The 24,661-nt window shown below is 38.8% G+C and overlaps 1 protein-coding gene across 2 annotated transcripts in view; it reads left to right on the top strand.

Moving 5' to 3' along the window:
- LOC106071110 (protein neuralized-like) overlaps nucleotides 1-24,661 on the top strand; it is a 46,401-nt gene that overhangs the window by 5,572 nt on the left and 16,168 nt on the right. For both annotated transcript variants that reach the window (XM_056027313.1, XM_056027304.1), the window contains exon 3: nucleotides 3,674-3,840. In XM_056027313.1, coding sequence (XP_055883288.1) covers nucleotides 3,674-3,840 — 167 coding nt within the window. The remainder of the gene's footprint in view (nucleotides 1-3,673; nucleotides 3,841-24,661) is intronic.

Here is a 24,661-nt window from a genome sequence, read left to right as displayed (position 1 = left end):
CACTGCACAATGCACCAACTAGCATCACAAGGCAGGCATTGAAATGAAATCCACCAGGCAAGAGAAAGAGAGGGCACCCAAGAAGCACCGGCGACTGGACCTAGAGGTACTTTAAGTTTATTACACCAGGAACAAGATGGAAAGAATGGACCAGGACAGGGAACTATGGAGATCTATTGTTGGCGGCCCATACTCCAATAAGGGATACGCTCTTTAAGTCAGTAATTGGTGAACGAGTTTCCTGAAGAAGCTTTGATTTGAAGCATTATTCTATTGTAGTTCTATGTCTTTGTGGTTTTGTTTTCATACTTTCTTGATTCCAACTGTTCGGTTTAAACTTTGTCGTATAACTGTTATTTTTTGTTTTGTTTTACAAACCCTTTTCCTCAGATGGTTGTATTGCATAAAAGACAAAGCATCTGCGATCTTTTCCCTGTCATGTAATGAAGATAATCCTTACAGATATCTCTGTTTTGTGTGTGTGTGTGTCATGTAATGAAGATAATCCTTACAGATATCTCTGTTTTGTGTGTGTGTGTGTCATGTAATGAAGATAATCCTTACAGATATCTCTGTTTTCTGTGTGTGTGTGTCATGTTGTTAATTACAACACCTTTTTTTGTACCTCATAAAAATCTTCACCAATTTTAAGTCAAACATGTTTTACCTTACTTGTAGACTGACTAGACTGTTTATGGAGTGACCACACAGAATGAATGTGTCATTGTTTTATTTCGTATTTTAAAAAAAGTTTTTATGCGGTTTGTCATTAATGTTTAACAATATTGTTATGACTTTGCCATGCGCACCGCCATCCAAGATAGTGCAGAAAGAAGGTGCGCACTATCAGTGACTAAACAAGTCGGATGTTGACATGAGAGACAAACGATTTCCGCCCAAGTCTAGAGAGCCAATATGGAGATGCTGTACTCAAGGCAGATGCCCTTTGTGTTTGTCGTGTCTCTATGTAAATAAACGTATATGTCCTCGTTGAGTTGCCTCACTTAAGTTATTACAATATTATTGTTGCTGAACAAGTCTTGCAGGTTGCTGAGCCTTGTCCTAAGAGATTTAGATTCTTTTCATGTTCTTTAAGCCAAATGCTTGCTACTCTATCTTTTCTCGAGTTCTTGTCAAACTAAATCATGGCTGGAGACAGATATAGCGCCGGATACACTTAACATTGCCTAGAAACACAAATTATAGAAGATGTTGGCTAATAAAAGAATGAGCATGTTCGTTAGTTGTTTTTGTGTGAGAGATACCTAATGCCGGATATCACCCAACGGAGAGATACCTAACGCCGGATATCACACCTACGCTGCAAAGGCTTTCATTGATTATTAATGCGGATTTTGAGTGGAGCGTCACTTTTGAGACTTCACGTGTACGTCTTCTTGGTCCCAATACCGACAACTCACTAGGATTGTAAGCTAGAACAATACTTACGTAATCTTTGGGAACATCGTTTTCTGAACTAACACATTTGTCTGGAGCGTACAGAGAACGTAACCCACTGAATGTTACTAACGGTGTGATGTAAAGATTGTCAAAGCTGATAATTTTAATAGGCGAAGCAAAGCTCCAGGAAGCAATATTTGTTTTATACCCATTTCCAAATTTTTCTCCCGCCTCTCGGGTCAAGTTGAAATTTTGCACAACAATAGATCGGCGAAGACAATACATGAATCAATAAATAAATTAACCAATTAGTTTTAAAAATAGTGATAATTAATTAATTTTGTTTTTTATTAGCGGCCCCCGAAAGGGGAAAAGACGCTATTAGTTTTGTGTGAAATGTCTGTCCGTCCGTCCCGCTTAGATCTCGTAAACTAGAAAAGATAGTGAAAATCCGACATCACAATATTTTAGACCATTCAAAGTTCTGATGCAACGCTAATTTTTTTTTTCTAAAAGCGAAAAATCTAATTTTTTAAATCACTTATGCAAGCAGTTTTTTAAAGAGAAAAAGCTATTTGGTATGCATTATAAGTTAGACCTAATTTAAAACGAATAATAATCTTGTAAACTGCATTTTCTTAAGATTTTTGTAGTTAGGATACCCGTAAAGGGATTCGAATAAGCCATAAGAGATTGAGCCTTTTCAAAACAATAACATCAATTATAAGACTTCGGTTAGGCCAGGGGAGGCTCCGTAGCTGAGCGGTAAAGCACTTGGCTTCCGAACCGGAGTCCCGGGTTCGAATCCTGGTGAAGACTGGGATTTTCAACTTCGGAATCCTTGGGCGCCTCTGAGTCCACCCAGCTCTAATGGGTACCTGATATCAATTGGGGAAAAGTAAAGGCGGTTGGTCGTAGTGCTGGCTACATGACACCCTCGTTAACCGTAGGCCACAAAAACAGATGAACTTTACATCATCTGCCCTATAGACCACAAGGTCCTAAAGGGGAACTAGTTAGGCCAGGTTCACATCTAACTTTGCATTCACTTGCCCCTATCCTTCGATCTGCTGGACCGTTGGGGCACTACACAAGATCTGTCAACCTTCTTTCTCCATTCTTATCTCTCATTTGTCTTTGATATAATTTCATTCGGATGTTCTTTCTGAAAATATTGAAGCCTGCCTGGGTGGACCACTTCGGGGGCCGATTTTGTAACCTTGTTTATAAAAAAAAAATGGGATATATATAAACTTTGCATTATTGAGATATGAAAGTGATTTTGTGGAGCTTTTCTTTATAGAAGCTTTTTTAAAATTATTATTTATGTTTTGCTTTTTTTTTCTGTCTGTCTGGTAAAAAGTTTGTACTCGTTATTCCTCCAACACCCAATCTCAGATCTAACTGAAATTTTGCACATTTATTTCTTTGACCTGACAACACAAGAATCAAGTAAAAAAGATTTACCAATTAGTTAATTAAGTGTTGCTAATTAATTATTTTGTTTGGAACTAAAATTGAAATCAACGTTCAAGTGTACTTGTGTGCATCTACTAAATCAACCACTAAAAAAACGCTACAACAAAGCACAACTTTGGTTTGGTCGTTTCTTCCTTTGTTCACTTTTTTACACACTTTTTTTTTTCTTTCTCCCAATTTCTACTGGCAGCACGTCTTCGCGTCACGTCAATTTGAGTGTTGCCACGTTTCTGTTTCCTCTGTTTCTCGAATCATGACTTTTTATTAGGGAGAGGTACGCTGGATGCTTTCTAAGACACATTACGAAACGTTCTTGTCACTGATTTACATCGTCTCTGTCTTGTTTCTGATGCAGGTATGGAGAAGTAGTGCTTCTATTTCGGACTTGTGGTTTGAAGTAGGAAGACATGCTAGTCTCAGCCATTGTTCTGCTAGACATTTTTTTTTTACCACATGAACTTTGATTCCTAGGGTCTTGTATTTTTTTTTTTTATTCTTTACACGCTCATTCAAGTTTAATAGAGCATTAACATTCTCCAAGGGTGTAAAGCTGTTTCCCTGAGACATCACTTTCTTGTGGGCTCATAAAACTCATGACATTCTGTATCCAAGGGTTAACAAGGGTGTCTTGTGACCGTCGACTGATGGAAAGTTACCCAGGAGCTAATAAAGAAAGCTCTTTAAAATCGTAGTCCTTTTTTCTCTGTGGCCTCCTTTAGGCTAGTAATGTAATTGTAAACTTGTCTCTAATAATAGTAATATGTATCTGCATTGTTTTTTTTTTTTCTTGTAGGGTTTCCTGGAGACAGCAACTCGTCTCGAGGCGACCTGCCCTTACAGTTCCACGACACTCACGGGGAAAATGTTGAGCTTCTCAACAACAAAACTCGGGCTCGTCGCTATGAAAGTTTCTGCAAAGGCATCTGTTTTAGTAACAGGCCAATAGCGGTTGGAGAAAAGGTAAAAGAAAGTTTGTCCTCAGGTATTCTTTTGTAATCACACTGTTGTGTCTGATAGCAATGTTTTCATTCTGGATTGGGGGGGGGGGGGAATTATCAAAGTGTATACCATAGACTTATATATACTATATCTACACTGGACAAGGAGACTTTTTAACACTACAAAAAATGTGAACATTTTTTTAGAAAGTTGGATCAAGGCGTTGTTTTGTAAAGTAGTTAAAAGAAGTAGAGGCTTTTTTTTTTCAACCCTAAACTATGTAACATAATTTAATTTTTTGATCTAGATCTAGTAAATGAACATCAAAAATAAGAGTACTCTCGTCTCATAATTATTATTTTTCAATTTTTAGATACATAATCTTCTTTATCAAAAGACTGAATGCAACGCTAAATTGTGATTTTTTGTGTATTTTTGATAATCAATTACTAGATCTTGATCTAAAAAATAAAATGATATGATACATAGGTTAGGGTTGAAAAAAATAACAACTTTACCTGTTTTAACTACTTTACAAAACAACGCCTTGATCCAACTTTCTACATTGTTCACGGTCGATCAGTCGCGGATAAGAATTTATTTCCGGTTTCCAGTCTAGTAGTATATTTAAATGTCTATAGTGTATGCCTTATGTAATGTATCTTTTACCCTTGCATATATATAGTAAGCTTCAAGTGTCCAGCAGCTTTTTCTATCATTTCGGCCGCATTTTTGGTCATGCTATGGTGATATGCTGACGAATGTAATGGCAAAGTGCGAAATGCAAGCATTCTATAGAATGACTTGTTCTGCGTCAAGCTGTTATTTAGAAAGATATTTAGACATTAAGTATAAATGAGTGGAAAAAAAAACAGCAACAACAACACATAAACAACAGAATGTCTTAAGACTAAAAATACATTTGTAGACCCGTGCTTTTATAACCTACGCTAAGTGCTATTTCAAATTTTAGAGAATCAAAAACTTCTTTTGTTAAATACACAAATTGTATTTTATAATAGTACTAGACATTAGTCAGTATACCATTCTTTCGTTTCTTCTAAGTAGATTGAAATGATAAGATGCCGAAACATTGAGCAGGTAAAACTGTCTACACGTAACGGCGAAAGAGAATCAAAGTAATTCATAAACTCTTAAATACTGCTCTTAGTTTGAAATAATTTTTTTTGTTACTTTCTTCTTAAATACAAATACAAAATCAATATGTTCTAATCAATTGTCTTAAGTTATATAATGAAAGGATAATTTTAAAAATTCTGCCGATAAAGAAAAGTCTACATATTCTATTTGTACGCGTTTTTATTGCATTTTCAACTTTTCCTTTGTTCTTATAAATTATCTTGTGTTAAGAAAAACGCCGAGAGGCCCACTGAGGCTTACCATGACACGTTCAAACTCCACACTTCAAAGAATAAGACTAACAAATTTAGATGCTAGGCAAAGTAGGAAATGGAGAAATCATTTCTCACTTTGCCTTCACGTTTCGGGCATTCTATAGAATGCTTAGGCATTTTATAGAATGCCGGATTTCCCACTTTGTCGGTAACATATATATGTGTGTGCCACATCTAGCCACTAAAGCCGTTTTGGTTTTTTTGTAGACTTCTGTATTGGACAACTCAATGTGGTTCGTCAAATAATAGCTTTATTGCATTAACTTCTAGCACTAGTTTATTAACACTTTGCAACCAAGACAAACGGTGTCTAAAGGGCTATTAAGTATTTAAAAATTCTAGGACATTTTCCGTACTGTATCTTCCAAATCTGTCTGCTTTTTAGCTTTTTTTTTTTAAGCTTAAAAATCATAGCGTTAGAATGTTGATTACTTGATGCTAGAGTATTCAAGAGCTGCTACTTTGTCTAGCACAGTGTCTTGTTTCCTTCAGCTCTTCTCAAAACTCTTCTATTTCTAAACACTTTTCAATTTAAAATATAAAGGTAGTTTGAATATATAGCTCACAATTTGGTTAGGAAAGTTTTAATGTGAGAGGAGCGTATGAAGCCACTGCAGACATGTGGAACCGAGGAGTTGACCGTCATACCCTGGGACTGAAGCCAGGCCTGAGCTGGGTGCAACTCTACACATGCAAGCAATCGACCAATGACGACGTTGATTACTTTGCATAGCTTCAAGAATGTATCAGGCCAGTGCAGTTCGCTAGCCGCGGACGCACTTACATCTAGAAACCAATGACCGGCATACATCCCTCGTTTTGATATGGACTCTACATAGAAAAGAAAATGAGCCAATAAAATGAATCATAGAAGATGCCTCCAGGAAATCGGGTCTGCCTTTTCCTTGATGTAGTGCTGAATTGAACAATGTTTCATTATCTTCCATGGCACTATGTCAGACTAGAAATTTGTAGGGAAAAAAAACTAATTTGAGTCTTGAAGTTTGGAAACTTTGTTGCACTTTTAAAGAATTGATCCTGTATGAAAATATTGCGAATATGTCCCAGTAAATGTGTTACTGCGTTCAAGTTTCAGCGTGTCAGAGAGTTGTGGCGGGTGGAAACAACAAAAGAATACTACAAACTTGATGTTTGCAAAACAAGCACAGATCGTAATAGAAATATGTTTCTAGAACACGTTACTTTACCTAAAGACAGTTGTAAACGTGTGTACACACTTTGAATTGTTACTTGCTATGTACATACGGTGTAAACTTAACTTGCTTATGCACGCATCTTACTTTGTACACATTTAGTCAACTAGAGCGACTACCTAAGTGTATTTCCCACTCCCGTGTTGTTGTTGTAACCTATTCCCAGGTAAAGTGTATGCACTGAACATGTACAACTCGTGAGTTCGTGGATCTACAATGTTAGATAATAATGACGAGATTAGAAAGTCTAGACATTAGCGGACGTTTAGCATGATGCTAATCTGCTCAGAACTATGTGTGTCGAGGGGGGTTGGGGGATCGATGGGCCAGGGTGATAGTATTCTATTCCAGTAGTGCACTCATTCCAAAAAAAAAAAAAGGTTTATCACAATAATGTTCCCATTTTTAAAATCACTAGTCGACCGGCGGCGTAGCATACGCCGCTATTTTGCAGGGCCGGCATTAGGCCACTGCAACCTATGCAACCCCACTTTCATAGTACCCGCGATAATTCTAGGTGTATACATTATTAAATTAAACCATTTAATAACTTATAACAGAGTTCCCTCGGCCTGCTGATTTCCCAGGAGCTCCTGGAAATCTCCTGAAATTGCAAAATATACGAAAAGTCCTGGAAATATCCGGAAATTATTAAAATCTTTTGAAAAGTCATACAAATCTCCTAAAATTTTAAAAATATATAGACAAAAAATCGTCATTTTGTGGTGTTATTCAATATAGAAAACACCAATCCTACGCTCGAAAAAAAAACGGCATTATGCAATACCCGTAATTGTGGAATCTAGTGAAAGAAGCTTCTCGCGCCTCAAACTAATGAAGAATTTCCTGAGGTCAACAATTTTGTAATTGAGCGTGATCTATGTAGGAAATATAATTATTATAATATACTGTATGACTTTGCGACACGCAAGGCTCGTAAAGTAATTCTATGCGTAGTAAAGAATGAATAAAATGCAAAGACGAATTTATTTTCTAATACAAATTCTTAATTTTCACTTATTATCCGTATCCCTACCCCAAATAGCCCCGTGAAATCATAGGGCCCCAAACGGTTGAGTCTGGCCCTGTTATTTAGTGTCTGTTGAATACAGAGTATATTACTTGATCTCCCCCCCCCCCCCCCTTTCTCGTTGCTAAAGTTACGTGTGGTAGAAATAAATAAGAGTGATCTTTCCATGACTTTTGGTCAGAATGGTTAAGTCCGGCCCTGTTATTTAGTGAGGGGTGAATACTACTTGTTCTCCCCCCCCCCCCCCTGTCAAATCCGCAGAAATAAAAGAGTGCTCTTTCCTTTACTTCTTGTCCAAACTGTTGAGCCATGAAGAGAATTATATATATAGATAATAACTAGACTATGTATAAAGAAAGCATTTAAGTTTGTTGGATGACTTTTTAAAATAGAATACTTCTACTACTACAAAAGTTTGAAACTAACACAAAAAAATACTTGTGTCAAGAGTCCTAAGTATTTTCCTTTTGACTGCATTTTGTATTTCGTTTCAATTTTCTAGAGTTTTTTTGTAGCCAGTTCTGTCAATGGTTAGCTTGTGTCCTACTACGTTTTGTTGAGTTGAGAGTTTTGAAATTACTGACAGTTTTACCACTAGCACCCTCACTTGGTATCTTTTCAAATGTGTTACTGACATAGACTATTTATGTGCCTGTCGAGTTTCATCATTTAATTTCCATCAGGATCTAAAATGACTTCCATAAAGACAGTCAAGATCAAGTCTATAATCTGCTCAACGAGCTGAAACACAAAAATTTCTTGGCGTGTGTGATACTGCCTTTGAAGTCACTACAGTATCCATTTAGACATTTTGGCTCAAATCTGCCATTGTGTTTCTTTTCAGCAAGTCCTCATCATTATCAAACTACGTTGGAGGGAGGCTTGAGTTTTTCTAGTTCTCTTTGTTCTTTTTATCGCGGATTACGTACCCTTTTTCTTCAAGCAATACCTGTAAGTCAATAGACATGTCAAGAGCAAAATATTCCCCCCACTCGTCAGTATTGACAAAGATTGCTCTAGGTGGGAAGACATTATTTCAAGGTACCTCAGAAATAACATGCACAAAATGGTCCTTCAAAATAGCGTAGAAGAAACACGTGGAGAAAGTTTATTCTGGGAACACGAAGAAAATTGTATCACTAAGGGTACAATAGAAGCGTTTTAAAAGTTACCAAGATGGAACATGTAGCCGAGATTTTCTTTGAAAATAACTAACAGAGGAACATGTAGCCGAGATTTTCTTTGAAAATGACCAAGATGGAACATGTAGCCGAGATTTTCTTTGAAAATAACTAAGATACATGTAGCCGAGATTTTCTTTGAAAATGACCAAGATGGAACATGTAGCCGAGATTTTCTTTGAAAATGACTAAGATACATGTAGCCGAGATTTTCTTTGAAAATGACCAAGATGGAACATGTAGCCGAGATTTTCTTTGAAAATGACCAAGATGGAAAATGTAGCTGAGATTTTCTTTGAAAATGACCAAGATGGAACATGTAGCCGAGATTTTCTTTAAAAATAACTAAGATACATGTAGCCGAGATTTTCTTTGAAATTGACCAAGATGGAACATTTAGCCGAGATTTTCTTTGAAAATGACCAAGATGGAACATGTAGCCGAGATTTTCTTTGAAAATGACCAAGATGGAACATGTAGCCGAGATTTTCTTTGAAAATGACTAAGATACATGTAGCCGAGATTTTCTTTGAAAATAACTAACAGAGGAACATGTAGCCGAGATTTTCTTTGAAAATAACTAACAGAGGAACATGTAGCCGAGATTTTCTTTGAAAATGACTAAGATACATGTAGCCGAGATTTTCTTTGAAAATGACCAAGATGGAAAATATAGCCGAGATTTTCTTTGAAAATGACCAAGATGGAACATGTCGCCGAGAATTTCTTTGAAAATGACCAAGATGGAAAATGTAGCTGAGATTTTCTTTGAAAATGACTAACAGGGGAACATGTAGCTGAGATTTTCTTTGAAAATAACTAAGATGGAACATGTAGCTGAGATTTTCTTTGAAAATAACTAAGATGGAACATGTAGCTGAGATTTTCTTTGAAAATAACTAACAGAGGAACATGTAGCCGAGATTTTCTTTGAAAATAACTAAGAGAGAACATGTAGCTGAGATTTTCTATAGCAGTAACTAAAAGGGAACATGCCCATAAAGTCCTCCGAAAGAGAATTGGTTGGGATATAAACCACAATTTGTTTCATTGGCACGTTGAAGCGGGCCGGCTTCTTACCGAGACGAGTGGAGATTATTGGTGGCGGGTTTTTTCCTCACAACGAATGAGTCGTCTGGTTCATTGATTATGATGAATACGAAACTTAAACATTTGATAGAAGAATAAAAGTTGTTAGTGCCTGGCGCTGGCATAGAACAAAAGTTCCCCTGTAGAGAGACAGTTCACCCTACACTTACCTGTAATGTTGCTGAGTGGTACTAGTAGTAAGCGGGAGAGGCGATGTGTTGCTGTGGTAGATGCGGTGTTAAGAAGCAGAGTGGGGTGGGGGAGTTGCTGATCTCATGGCATCTGCTGCCCTCGTTTATGTCATCATCAGCCTCCTTGTGTATGACTTGAGTTCAGTACACCTGTATAGGATGGGTTGGGAGAAAGGTTACGTTTTCACTGAAACTTGAACAATAGATTCGAACACATTGAATAGACAGGCCTGCACGGCTTTAACCACTTAAAACATAAACGATACACTGTAACATAATTTATTTAGACTTGAACTGTAGATATAATACCATTTTAGCGTGTGTGTACTTACTATTTTGTATGACCCTTGAAAACTATTACACTAGAACTATAGGCTATAATACCATTGATAAAGACATGTTTATCAATCCGAGTCATATAGTAACTCTAGCTCTGTAGCCTTTCCGTACGAAAGATTGTTTTATTGATCAAAAATAGTCCAAATGATCCTGGCATGTTTTTGTGAGCAATTTAAATTATACAACAAACTCATTAAGGTGTATGGGCCAAATAAAAAAATGTACTATGACCTGAGGGGCCGCAGTAAAAAATCAGTTGGAAATCATAGCCTACTAGTTTTATTTAAATTATAAACAATACAATAGAATACAATAATTGATGTAATTAAAAATGACTATGATTACGCATTATTATTATCTTCCTCCTGATGCTTGACATCTTTTCTGAGATACAATTTTATTAACGTCAGGTTGAAGTTTGTTTACCACTGACACTTTCATCACTGACAAATTTTGATCAGATAATCTCGAGGTGAGGTGTTTTTCTAGCTTTCATTATGGAAAAGAACTTCTCACAGAGATCAGTGCTTGCAAACATAGCTTGAATTCTGTCTGCAAATTTCCGTAATTCAACATACCGTTCAGGAAATTTTGCCACAGCCACTTCTATATACTTCGCTTTTAACAAAGAATCTGACTGCAATTCTATCCGGTCTAGTTGCACATTATCAGCAGCATTTTCAGGAGCAAATGAAAATGGAGATACAAACAACGAAAATTATTGCTCGTATGAAACGAAGTCACGAAAACGGTCATTGAAAGCATCTTTACCAAATGTTGCAGCCTTTTCTAATCTTTTTAGTTCCTGATACGTTGAGAAGTGAACAAGATTTTCTTTTCATATTTAGTTTATCCACTCTGGTAATGTTGCTTGAAAGCACTTCACATGATCACACGCAGTTGTGACAATTTTGTCTTTATTTTGAATTTTCAAACTCAAGTCTTGCAGGTGACCAGTGAGATAGACTGCAAATGCCAAATCCTGAACCCATTCGTCAGTTTGGAAATGTTCAACAGGTTCACCTTTCATGTTCAGAAACAATAGAATTTCTTCGCGCAGTGCAAAATATCTTTATGACAGGAGAGCCAGCGGACCTATGTGTAGTAGGGAACACAATCAAATTTCGTGTCCAATGTCATCCAGAAACATTGAAAATTTGCGATGATTTAAACCACGGGCACGAATAAAATTGAGAGTGACTGAAACCGGTCTTATGACATGTTGGAACTGTAATTGCTTTGCGCAGAATATTTCTTGGTGAATGAAAATGAGCAAATTTAAAATTAGCATCAGTCCCTCATAGTTTTGTAAGCAGCTTTGCATTAACACCATTTCATTTCATCATGGTTGGTGCGCCATCCGTTGTTAGACTAGCCAGCTTTACCAAAGGTAAATAGTACTGCAATATCACATCCACAGTGTTCCTAGTTAACGCTATTTATTTGAATGCTTTCCCCTTTTCTGGACAAATTACTTTGGCAGCTTTAACGACACACTCCTTTATAAAATGACATTTACGAAATGATTTGCTATGGCTTGCAATTAAGTTTGACAAAATGTAGCTGGCTTTCACTGTAAACTCACTCTCGTTGTTTAGTTTAACAAATAGTAGCTTTCAATTCAAGTAGCTTGTCATCTCTTATTTTCAAGCTAATAGTTTTACATTATTTTGATAATTTTTGAGGTGGCCAAGCGGGCCGCATGCAAAGAGGTCGCGGGACGCATGCGCCCCCGAACGCCGTGTTTGACATGCCTGTTATACAAAAAAAAAAAGATTATAAAAAAATATTATTTCAGGCCCAATGTTGAAAAATTAGCTTAACCTTTTTAATTCTAGATCTGTAAATACCAAAAAATCTCAGTGTATTTATGAAGTTAATTCTGCCTTTTTTTTCAGAAGTTAAATACTGCTAAAGAATTTTCTATTGTTTTAACATATAACATTATTACATTATTGTCATGCTATGTTGATGGCTTAGATTGTAATTAGGTGCTAGATTAGCCATGCACTGTTTGTGAATCGTGTGATCTGATAGTTGCGGTATCATTGTTCATTATTAATGTTAGAATTTTAATTTTATATAACCACTTTCATCATTATTACTTTTCATTTGTTTTCATCATGTTATGTGTAGTGACTGTAGTCTGTTATTATTTCCAATTCTGAATGCCTTTTTAGCACCTGTGTTTTGTGGCAAGCCAATAACAATGGTTAAATAGTTAAAATGGTGAAATTGAATTAAAACCGTGAATATTTCCTGGAGCTATGACAGTGCGAGAAAAAATGTCAGACTTGTCTTCGAAACTAATGATTAAGGAAAGTCTATGTCTATGCAGACCCATTTGTGACCAACATATTTTGCCACACCACGTAGACAAAGCGTCTTTCCGGAAAAAAAAAGGGGGGGGGCTCGATTAAAAAAAAAACTATACTCCAACTAATAAGTGCATATGTTTTTAACTAAAAATAATTTTACCCAATCACTTTGCTGGGTGATGAGTAGATGAAAGTCTAATGGCAGCAGTTGAAATGACTAGAGATCAAACAGAGCACGTTTTTACGTGTAGAACTTCAACAACAACAAATGGAACATAATTTAACGTTCTCTCTCTCTCTCTTCCTCTCTCTCTCTCTTCCTCTCTCTCTCTCTCTCCATCTTTCTCTCTCTCTCTCTTCCTCTCTCTCTCTCTCCATCTTTCTCTCTCTCTCTTGCTGGTCTAGCAAAAAGTAGAAGTACCACCATTAAAACCAGGATGTGATCACGGATCATCTACAGTTCAGACTTGACCTGGTAACCCATTAAAAGTGTTTTTTCCACGTGCTGTGCTTGTTCTTGCTACTACTGCTACATTGTACACGTGTAGATCTCAGGCCGCCCCCCCCCTCCCTGGGCGTTTTTTTGTAAATTATTATCATAGGTGAGCAAACTGCCTTCAATTCACTGGCGGATCCAGGGGGGGGGGGCGGTAGGGGCGATCGCCCCCCCCCCCACTCGGCCGACTCCCCCCCCCCCCGAACCGGGCGATTTTTATTACAGAATTCACACAATTTGTATACGAATTTATTACTTAGGTTAAAAATAAATACTAATTATTTATATTTCAACCTATTTTTAGATTATTTCGCCCCCCCTCTAGTATGTTGGCCGATTGGTGGGGTCGGGAGGGGGCGATGGTATCAATCCCGCCCCCCCATACACTTTCGAGTGGGGGGGGGCGGTACAATTTTTTTGTAGAAATCATAGCTTGCTAATAGAATCAATGTAATATCTATATTGTGTAGACTTGTTATTGATTTTTTAACCGATCTTTATATTATGTCGTGTTTGCCGATTGGTAGGGGGGGGGGCGAATACCTCTACTGCCCTTCCCACCTAAACCCTTTGAGTGGGGGGGGGGCGGTCCGTTTTTATGGAGAAATCATAGTTTGAGAACAAATTTAGTTGAATTAATATATACCTTTTATATTATGTCGCTCCCTTTCTGGTATTTTTGCCGATTCGGTGGGGTAAGGAGGGGGCGATTGCATGTACTGCCCTCCCCACTATAGCCCCCTGAGTGTTGGGGGGGGGGCGGTCCTATTTTTGTGGAGAATCATAGTTTGTGAACAAAATTAGTTGAATTAATATATACATTTTATATTATGTCGCTCCCTTTCTGGTATTTTGGCCGATTCGGTGGGGTGAGGGGGGGGCAATTGCATGTACTGCCCTCCCCACTCTAGCCCTCTGAATGCTGGGGGGGGGGGGCGGTCCTATTTTTGTGGAGAATCATAGTTTGTGAACAAAATTAGTTGAATATCTATATAATATAAACTACGTATTGATATGTGACCCATTGTATATTATGTTATACCACAATCTAATCTCAAATTGTATCATTAGTAAATTTAAATGAAAAAGGGTTGTACAAGGAGGGTGGGGCGATACATGCAATCGCATTTCCCCCATCATAATTTATATACACTATAAATTAAATTCTTATATTGAGTCGCCCAACCCCTATTCTTTAATGCCAAATGCAATCTTTAGCAGAAATTATTAAAGGAGCGAGGATTAATCGTTTTCACTCTACCGCTCCTCTCATTTCCAGACAGAGTTTATTTAATTTTACATGAATTTATCATAATTATTTTAAGTAAGACTTTGCATTGGAAAAGTTAGAATTCAAACGAAATTTTTCACTATTAGAGCCATGATTGAGATGAGTTATAAACTCAAATAATGTTTTCATAGTCGCCTTTTACCAACCTTTACTCAATCTGATAATTTTCTAGTTAAATAAATTTGGGACTATAATTCACAATTTATATTGCAATCTTATTGAATACTATTTATTGAATATTTTTTTTTTTCGGCGGCGATCCCCAAAGCCAAAATCTAAATATGTGGGGTATCTTATCTTTTCAAGGAACAAATCGGTTTTATTTGCAATGTATTAAGGGCCTATAAATTCATATTAAAATAATTTTCAAGTACAACATTATTCAAAAGGTCCTTTTTTAATAGTATGAATAATGAGCTTCGAACTCCATTGATGAATAATGAGCTGTAGATGTCAGAAGAATACGTTTCTGCAGTGAAAAAAGAAGAAAACGCTTTTGGCGTCGGGGCTTCGCCCCGAAATCCATTGATGAATAATGAGCTGTAGAAGTCAGGAGAAGGCCCTTCTGCAATGAAGAATGCAAGAAAACGCTTTTGGCGTCGGGGCTTCGCCCCGAACTCCATTGATGAATAAAGAGCTGTACTTGTCAGGAGAATGCGTTTCTGCAGTGAAGAATGCAAGAAAACGCTTTTGGCGTCGGGGCTTCGCCCCGAAATCCATTGATGAATAAAGAGCTGTACTTGTCAGGAGAATGCGTTTCTGCAGTGAAAAAAGCAAGAAAACGCTTTTGGCGTCGGGGCTTCGCCCCGAAATCCATTGATGAATAAAGAGCTGTACTTGTCAGGAGAATGCGTTTCTGCAGTGAAGAATGCAAGAAAACGCTTTTGGCGTCGGGGCTTCGCCCCGAAATCCATTGCTAAATAAGAGCTGTACTTGTCAGGAGAATGCGTTTCTGCAGTGAAAAAAGCAAGAACCCCACAAGAGAACCTTATAGCGCTGCCCCAGTTGTTTTGTTTTTCGCTGAAGGTTGAGAAATCCTGCTTTTTTATAATTCTAATATATATATATATATATATATATAAACATATATATATATATGTATGTATGTGTGTGTGTGTGTGTATGTGTGTGTGTGTACGCACGTTTATGCATAGGGTTAGGGTTTACTGGGCGTTAGGGTTAGGGTTTGGAAAAAAATCGCCCCCCCCACTTCAAAGTTCTGGATCCGCTAGTGCTTCAATTAGAGCATAAAGAACAGATTCTTATATACTCAGTTCACACTACTCATACAGTATAACTTAGTCGAGTCGAACGAGATCTAGATTGATTAATATACAGTTATACTGAACCATCGGTTACATCGAATGCATTCAAGAAGTCACGTGGTTTAGAGGAAGTAGACTGTAACAAAAATGATACAAGTTTACCTTAAGGCTGTTTAGTTGTTAGAGACTGAAAATGTTACACGATGGTTCGTGCTTTGTACATTTGGATTGTTTCTCTGGAAGAACGTATTTGGTGATTGTTGGTTTCTCTGGAAGAACGTATTTGGTGAATGTTGGTTTCTCTGGAAGAACGTATTTGGTGAATGTTGGTTTCTCTGGAAGAACGTATTTGGTGAATGTTGGTTTCTCTGGAAGAACGTATTGAGCTCGGTGAATGTTGGTTTCTCTGGAAGAACGTATTATTAGCTCGGTGAATGTTGGTTTCTCTGTAAGAACGTATTGAGCTCGGTGAATGTTGGTTTCTCTGGAAGAACGTATTGAGCTCGGTTAATGTTGGTTTCTCTGGAAGAACGTATTGAGCTCGGTTAATGTTGGTTTCTATGGAAGAACGTATTTGGTGAATGTTGGTTTCTCTGGAAGAACGTATTTGGTGAATGTTGGTTTCTCTGGAAGAACGTATTTGGTGAATGTTGGTTTCTCTGGAAGAACGTATTTGGTGAATGTTGGTTTCTCTGGAAGAACGTATTGAGCTCGGTGAATGTTGGTTTCTCTGGAAGAACGAATTGTTGAGCTCGGTGAATGTTGGTTTCTCTGGAAGAACGAATTGTTGAGCTCGGTTAATGTTGGTTTCTCTGGAAGAACGAATTGTTGAGCTCGGTGAATGTTGGTTTCTCTGGAAGAACGTATTGAGCTCGGTTAATGTTGGTTTCTCTGGAAGAACGAATTGTTGAGCTCGGTGAATGTTGGTTTCTCTGGAAGAACGTATTTGGTGAATGTTGGTTTCTCTGGAAGAACGTATTGAGCTCGGTTAATGTTGGTTTCTATGGAAGAACGTATTTGGTGAATGTTGGTTTCTCTGGAAGAACGTATTTGGTGAATGTTGGTTTCTCTGGAAGAACGTATTTGGTGAATGTTGGTTTCTCTGGAAGAACGTATTGAGCTCGGTGAATGTTGGTTTCTCTGGAAGAACGTATTTGGTGAATGTTGGTTTCTCTGGAAGAACGAATTGTTGAGCTCGGTGAATGTTGGTTTCTCTGGAAGAACGTATTGAGCTCGGTTAATGTTGGTTTCTATGGAAGAACGTATTTGGTGAATGTTGGTTTCTCTGGAAGAACGTATTGAGCTCGGTTAATGTTGGTTTCTATGGAAGAACGTATTTGGTGAATGTTGGTTTCTCTGGAAGAACGTATTTGGTGAATGTTGGTTTCTCTGGAAGAACGTATTTGGTGAATGTTGGTTTCTCTGGAAGAACGTATTGAGCTCGGTGAATGTTGGTTTCTCTGGAAGAACGTATTTGGTGAATGTTGGTTTCTCTGGAAGAACGAATTGTTGAGCTCGGTGAATGTTGGTTTCTCTGGAAGAACGTATTGAGCTCGGTTAATGTTGGTTTCTATGGAAGAACGTATTTGGTGAATGTTGGTTTCTCTGGAAGAACGTATTGAGCTCGGTTAATGTTGGTTTCTCTGGAAGAACGTATTTGGTGAATGTTGGTTTCTCTGGAAGAACGTATTGAGCTCGGTTAATGTTGGTTTCTATGGAAGAACGTATTTGGTGAATGTTGGTTTCTCTGGAAGAACGTATTTGGTGAATGTTGGTTTCTCTGGAAGAACGTATTTGGTGAATGTTGGTTTCTCTGGAAGAACGTATTGAGCTCGTTGAATGTTGGTTTCTCTGGAAGAACGAATTGTTGAGCTCGGTGAATGTTGGTTTCTCTGGAAGAACGAATTGTTGAGCTCGGTGAATGTTGGTTTCTCTGGAAGAACGAATTGTTGAGCTCGGTGAGTGTTGGTTTCTCTGGAAGAACGTATTGAGCTCGGTGAATGTTGGTTTCTCTGGAAGAACGAATTGTTGAGCTCGGTGAATGTTGGTTGCTCTGGAAGAACGTATTGAGCTCGGTGAATGTTGGTTTCTCTGCAAGAACGAATTGTTGAGCTCGGTGAATGTTGGTTTCTCTGGAAGAACGAATTGTTGAGCTCGGTGAATGTTGGTTTCTCTGGAAGAACGAATTGTTGAGTTCGGTGAATGTTGGTTTCTCTGGAAGAACGAATTGTTGAGCTCGGTGAGTGTTGGTTTCTCTGGAAGAACGTATTGAGCTCGGTGAATGTTGGTTTCTCTGGAAGAACGAATTGTTGAGCTCGGTGAATGTTGGTTTCTCTGGAAGAACGTATTGAGCTCGGTGAATGTTGGTTTCTCTGGAAGAACGTATTGAGCTCGGTGAATGTTGGTTTCTCTGGAAGAACGTATTGAGCTCGGTGAATGTTGGTTTCTCTGGAAGAACGTATTGTTGAGCTCGGTGAATGTTGGTTTCTCTGGAAGAACGAATTGTTGAGCTCGGTGAATGTTGGTTGCTCTGGAAGAACGTATTGAGCTCGGTGAATGTTGGTTTCTCTGGAAGAATGAATTGTTGAGCTCGGTGAATGTTGGTTTCTCTGGAAGAACGAATTGTTGAGCTCGGTGAATGTTGGTTTCTCTGGAAGAACGTATTGAGCTCGGTGAATGTTGGTTTCTCTGGAAGAACGAATTGTTGAGCTCGGTGAATGTTGGTTTCTCTGGAAGAACGTATTTGGTGAATGTTGGTTTCTCTGGAAGAACGTATTTGGTGAATGTTGGTTTCTCTGGAAGAACGTATTTGGTGAATGTTGGTTTCTCTGGAAGAACGTATTTGGTGAATGTTGGTTTCTCTGGAAGAACGTATTGAGCTCGGTGAATGTTGGTTTCTCTGGAAGAACGTATTTGGTGAATGTTGGTTTCTCTGGAAGAACGTATTGAGCTCGGTGAATGTTGGTTTCTCTGGAAGAACGTATTGAGCTCGGTGAATGTTGGTTTCTCTGGAAGAACGTATTTGGTGAATGTTGGTTTCTCTGGAAGAACGAATTGTTGAGCTCGGTGAATGTTGGTTTCTCTGGAAAAACGAATTGTTGAGCTCGGTGAATGTTGGTTTCTCTGGAAGAACGTATTTGGTGAATGTTGGTTTCTCTGGAAGAACGTATTTGGTGAATGTTGGTTTCTCTGGAAGAACGTATTTGGTGAATGTTGGTTTCTCTGGAAGAACGTATTTGGTGAATGTTGGTTTCTCTGGAAGAACGTATTTGGTGAATGTTGGTTTCTCTGGAAGAACGTATTTGGTGAATGTTGGTTTCTCTGGAAGAACGTATTGAGCTCGGTGAATGTTGGTTTCTCTGAAAGAACGTATTGAGCTCGGTGAATGTTGGTTTCTATGGAAGAACGTATTGAGCTCGGTGAATGTTGGTTTCTCTGGAAGAACGTATTTGGTGAATGTTGGTTTCTCTGGAAGAACGAATTGTTGAGCTCGGTGAATGTTGGTTTCTCTGGAAAAACGAATTGTTGAGCTCGGTGAATGTTGGTTTCTCTGGAAGAACGTATTTGGTGAATGTTGGTTTCTCTGGAAGAACGTATTTGGTGAATGTTGGTTTCTCTGGAAGAACGTATTTGGTGAATGTTGGTTTCTCTGGAAGAACGTATTTGGTGAATGTTGGTTTCTCTGGAAGAACGTATTTGGTGAATGTTGGTTTCTCTGGAAGAACGTATTTGGTGAATGTTGGTTTCTCTGGAAGAACGTATTGAGCTCGGTGAATGTTGGTTTCTCTGAAAGAACGTATTGAGCTCGGTGAATGTTGGTTTCTATGGAAGAACGTATTGAGCTCGGTGAATGTTGGTTTCTCTGTAAGAACGTATTGAGCTCGGTTAATGTTGGTTTCTCTGGAAGAACGTATTGAGCTCGGTTAATGTTGGTTTCTCTGTAAGAACGTATTGAGCTCGGTTAATGTTGGTTTCTCTGGAAGAACGTATTGAGCTCGGTTAATGTTGGTTTCTATGGAAGAACGTATTTGGTGAATGTTGGTTTCTCTGGAAGAACGTATTTGGTGAATGTTGGTTTCTCTGGAAGAACGTATTTGGTGAATGTTGGTTTCTCTGGAAGAACGTATTGAGCTCGGTGAATGTTGGTTTCTCTGGAAGAACGAATTGTTGAGCTCGGTGAATGTTGGTTTCTCTGGAAGAACGAATTGTTGAGCTCGGTGAATGTTGGTTTCTCTGGAAGAACGAATTGTTGAGCTCGGTGAATGTTGGTTTCTCTGGAAGAACGTATTGAGCTCGGTGAATGTTGGTTTCTCTGTAAGAACGTATTGAGCTCGGTGAATGTTGGTTTCTCTGGAAGAACGAATTGTTGAGCTCGGTGAATGTTGGTTTCTCTGGAAGAACGAATTGTTGAGCTCGGTGAATGTTGGTTTCTCTGGAAGAACGAATTGTTGAGCTCGGTGAATGTTGGTTTCTCTGGAAGAACGTATTGAGCTCGGTTAATGTTGGTTTCTCTGGAAGAACGAATTGTTGAGCTCGGTGAATGTTGGTTTCTCTGGAAGAACGTATTTGGTGAATGTTGGTTTCTCTGGAAGAACGTATTGAGCTCGGTTAATGTTGGTTTCTATGGAAGAACGTATTTGGTGAATGTTGGTTTCTCTGGAAGAACGTATTTGGTGAATGTTGGTTTCTCTGGAAGAACGTATTTGGTGAATGTTGGTTTCTCTGGAAGAACGTATTGAGCTCGGTGAATGTTGGTTTCTCTGGAAGAACGTATTTGGTGAATGTTGGTTTCTCTGGAAGAACGAATTGTTGAGCTCGGTGAATGTTGGTTTCTCTGGAAGAACGTATTGAGCTCGGTTAATGTTGGTTTCTATGGAAGAACGTATTTGGTGAATGTTGGTTTCTCTGGAAGAACGTATTGAGCTCGGTTAATGTTGGTTTCTATGGAAGAACGTATTTGGTGAATGTTGGTTTCTCTGGAAGAACGTATTTGGTGAATGTTGGTTTCTCTGGAAGAACGTATTTGGTGAATGTTGGTTTCTCTGGAAGAACGTATTGAGCTCGGTGAATGTTGGTTTCTCTGGAAGAACGTATTTGGTGAATGTTGGTTTCTCTGGAAGAACGAATTGTTGAGCTCGGTGAATGTTGGTTTCTCTGGAAGAACGTATTGAGCTCGGTTAATGTTGGTTTCTATGGAAGAACGTATTTGGTGAATGTTGGTTTCTCTGGAAGAACGTATTGAGCTCGGTTAATGTTGGTTTCTCTGGAAGAACGTATTTGGTGAATGCTGGTTTCTCTGGAAGAACGTATTGAGCTCGGTTAATGTTGGTTTCTCTGGAAGAACGTATTTGGTGAATGTTGGTTTCTCTGGAAGAACGTATTTGGTGAATGTTGGTTTCTCTGGAAGAACGTATTTGGTGAATGTTGGTTTCTCTGGAAGAACGTATTGAGCTCGTTGAATGTTGGTTTCTCTGGAAGAACGAATTGTTGAGCTCGGTGAATGTTGGTTTCTCTGGAAGAACGAATTGTTGAGCTCGGTGAATGTTGGTTTCTCTGGAAGAACGAATTGTTGAGCTCGGTGAGTGTTGGTTTCTCTGGAAGAACGTATTGAGCTCGGTGAATGTTGGTTTCTCTGGAAGAACGAATTGTTGAGCTCGGTGAATGTTGGTTGCTCTGGAAGAACGTATTGAGCTCGGTGAATGTTGGTTTCTCTGCAAGAACGAATTGTTGAGCTCGGTGAATGTTGGTTTCTCTGGAAGAACGAATTGTTGAGCTCGGTGAATGTTGGTTTCTCTGGAAGAACGAATTGTTGAGTTCGGTGAATGTTGGTTTCTCTGGAAGAACGAATTGTTGAGCTCGGTGAGTGTTGGTTTCTCTGGAAGAACGTATTGAGCTCGGTGAATGTTGGTTTCTCTGGAAGAACGAATTGTTGAGCTCGGTGAATGTTGGTTTCTCTGGAAGAACGTATTGAGCTCGGTGAATGTTGGTTTCTCTGGAAGAACGTATTGAGCTCGGTGAATGTTGGTTTCTCTGGAAGAACGTATTGAGCTCGGTGAATGTTGGTTTCTCTGGAAGAACGTATTGTTGAGCTCGGTGAATGTTGGTTTCTCTGGAAGAACGAATTGTTGAGCTCGGTGAATGTTGGTTGCTCTGGAAGAACGTATTGAGCTCGGTGAATGTTGGTTTCTCTGGAAGAATGAATTGTTGAGCTCGGTGAATGTTGGTTTCTCTGGAAGAACGAATTGTTGAGCTCGTTGAATGTTGGTTTCTCTGGAAGAACGTATTGAGCTCGGTGAATGTTGGTTTCTCTGGAAGAACGAATTGTTGAGCTCGGTGAATGTTGGTTTCTCTGGAAGAACGTATTTGGTGAATGTTGGTTTCTCTGGAAGAACGTATTTGGTGAATGTTGGTTTCTCTGGAAGAACGTATTTGGTGAATGTTGGTTTCTCTGGAAGAACGTATTTGGTGAATGTTGGTTTCTCTGGAAGAACGTATTGAGCTCGGTGAATGTTGGTTTCTCTGGAAGAACGTATTTGGTGAATGTTGGTTTCTCTGGAAGAACGTATTGAGCTCGGTGAATGTTGGTTTCTCTGGAAGAACGTATTGAGCTCGGTGAATGTTGGTTTCTCTGGAAGAACGTATTTGGTGAATGTTGGTTTCTCTGGAAGAACGAATTGTTGAGCTCGGTGAATGTTGGTTTCTCTGGAAAAACGTATTTGGTGAATGTTGGTTTCTCTGGAAGAACGTATTTGGTGAATGTTGGTTTCTCTGGAAGAACGTATTTGGTGAATGTTGGTTTCTCTGGAAGAACGTATTTGGTGAATGTTGGTTTCTCTGGAAGAACGTATTTGGTGAATGTTGGTTTCTCTGGAAGAACGTATTGAGCTCGGTGAATGTTGGTTTCTCTGAAAGAACGTATTGAGCTCGGTGAATGTTGGTTTCTATGGAAGAACGTATTGAGCTCGGTGAATGTTGGTTTCTCTGGAAGAACGTATTTGGTGAATGTTGGTTTCTCTGGAAGAACGAATTGTTGAGCTCGGTGAATGTTGGTTTCTCTGGAAAAACGAATTGTTGAGCTCGGTGAATGTTGGTTTCTCTGGAAGAACGTATTTGGTGAATGTTGGTTTCTCTGGAAGAACGTATTTGGTGAATGTTGGTTTCTCTGGAAGAACGTATTTGGTGAATGTTGGTTTCTCTGGAAGAACGTATTTGGTGAATGTTGGTTTCTCTGGAAGAACGTATTTGGTGAATGTTGGTTTCTCTGGAAGAACGTATTTGGTGAATGTTGGTTTCTCTGGAAGAACGTATTGAGCTCGGTGAATGTTGGTTTCTCTGAAAGAACGTATTGAGCTCGGTGAATGTTGGTTTCTATGGAAGAACGTATTGAGCTCGGTGAATGTTGGTTTCTCTGTAAGAACGTATTGAGCTCGGTTAATGTTGGTTTCTCTGGAAGAACGTATTGAGCTCGGTTAATGTTGGTTTCTCTGTAAGAACGTATTGAGCTCGGTTAATGTTGGTTTCTCTGGAAGAACGTATTGAGCTCGGTTAATGTTGGTTTCTATGGAAGAACGTATTTGGTGAATGTTGGTTTCTCTGGAAGAACGTATTTGGTGAATGTTGGTTTCTCTGGAAGAACGTATTTGGTGAATGTTGGTTTCTCTGGAAGAACGTATTGAGCTCGGTGAATGTTGGTTTCTCTGGAAGAACGAATTGTTGAGCTCGGTGAATGTTGGTTTCTCTGGAAGAACGAATTGTTGAGCTCGGTGAATGTTGGTTTCTCTGGAAGAACGAATTGTTGAGCTCGGTGAATGTTGGTTTCTCTGGAAGAACGTATTGAGCTCGGTGAATGTTGGTTTCTCTGTAAGAACGTATTGAGCTCGGTGAATGTTGGTTTCTCTGGAAGAACGAATTGTTGAGCTCGGTGAATGTTGGTTTCTCTGGAAGAACGAATTGTTGAGCTCGGTGAATGTTGGTTTCTCTGGAAGAACGAATTGTTGAGCTCGGTGAATGTTGGTTTCTCTGGAAGAACGTATTGAGCTCGGTTAATGTTGGTTTCTCTGGAAGAACGAATTGTTGAGCTCGGTGAATGTTGGTTTCTCTGGAAGAACGTATTTGGTGAATGTTGGTTTCTCTGGAAGAACGTATTGAGCTCGGTTAATGTTGGTTTCTATGGAAGAACGTATTTGGTGAATGTTGGTTTCTCTGGAAGAACGTATTTGGTGAATGTTGGTTTCTCTGGAAGAACGTATTTGGTGAATGTTGGTTTCTCTGGAAGAACGTATTGAGCTCGGTGAATGTTGGTTTCTCTGGAAGAACGTATTTGGTGAATGTTGGTTTCTCTGGAAGAACGAATTGTTGAGCTCGGTGAATGTTGGTTTCTCTGGAAGAACGTATTGAGCTCGGTTAATGTTGGTTTCTATGGAAGAACGTATTTGGTGAATGTTGGTTTCTCTGGAAGAACGTATTGAGCTCGGTTAATGTTGGTTTCTATGGAAGAACGTATTTGGTGAATGTTGGTTTCTCTGGAAGAACGTATTTGGTGAATGTTGGTTTCTCTGGAAGAACGTATTTGGTGAATGTTGGTTTCTCTGGAAGAACGTATTGAGCTCGGTGAATGTTGGTTTCTCTGGAAGAACGTATTTGGTGAATGTTGGTTTCTCTGGAAGAACGAATTGTTGAGCTCGGTGAATGTTGGTTTCTCTGGAAGAACGTATTGAGCTCGGTTAATGTTGGTTTCTATGGAAGAACGTATTTGGTGAATGTTGGTTTCTCTGGAAGAACGTATTGAGCTCGGTTAATGTTGGTTTCTCTGGAAGAACGTATTTGGTGAATGTTGGTTTCTCTGGAAGAACGTATTGAGCTCGGTTAATGTTGGTTTCTCTGGAAGAACGTATTTGGTGAATGTTGGTTTCTCTGGAAGAACGTATTTGGTGAATGTTGGTTTCTCTGGAAGAACGTATTTGGTGAATGTTGGTTTCTCTGGAAGAACGTATTGAGCTCGTTGAATGTTGGT

Source organism: Biomphalaria glabrata, chromosome 1, assembly GCF_947242115.1.
Source record: "Biomphalaria glabrata chromosome 1, xgBioGlab47.1, whole genome shotgun sequence".
Taxonomy (NCBI): Eukaryota; Metazoa; Mollusca; class Gastropoda; family Planorbidae; genus Biomphalaria; species Biomphalaria glabrata.
The sequence above is the reverse complement of the archived record's forward strand: the minus strand, read 5'-3'. Positions and strand labels throughout refer to the sequence as shown.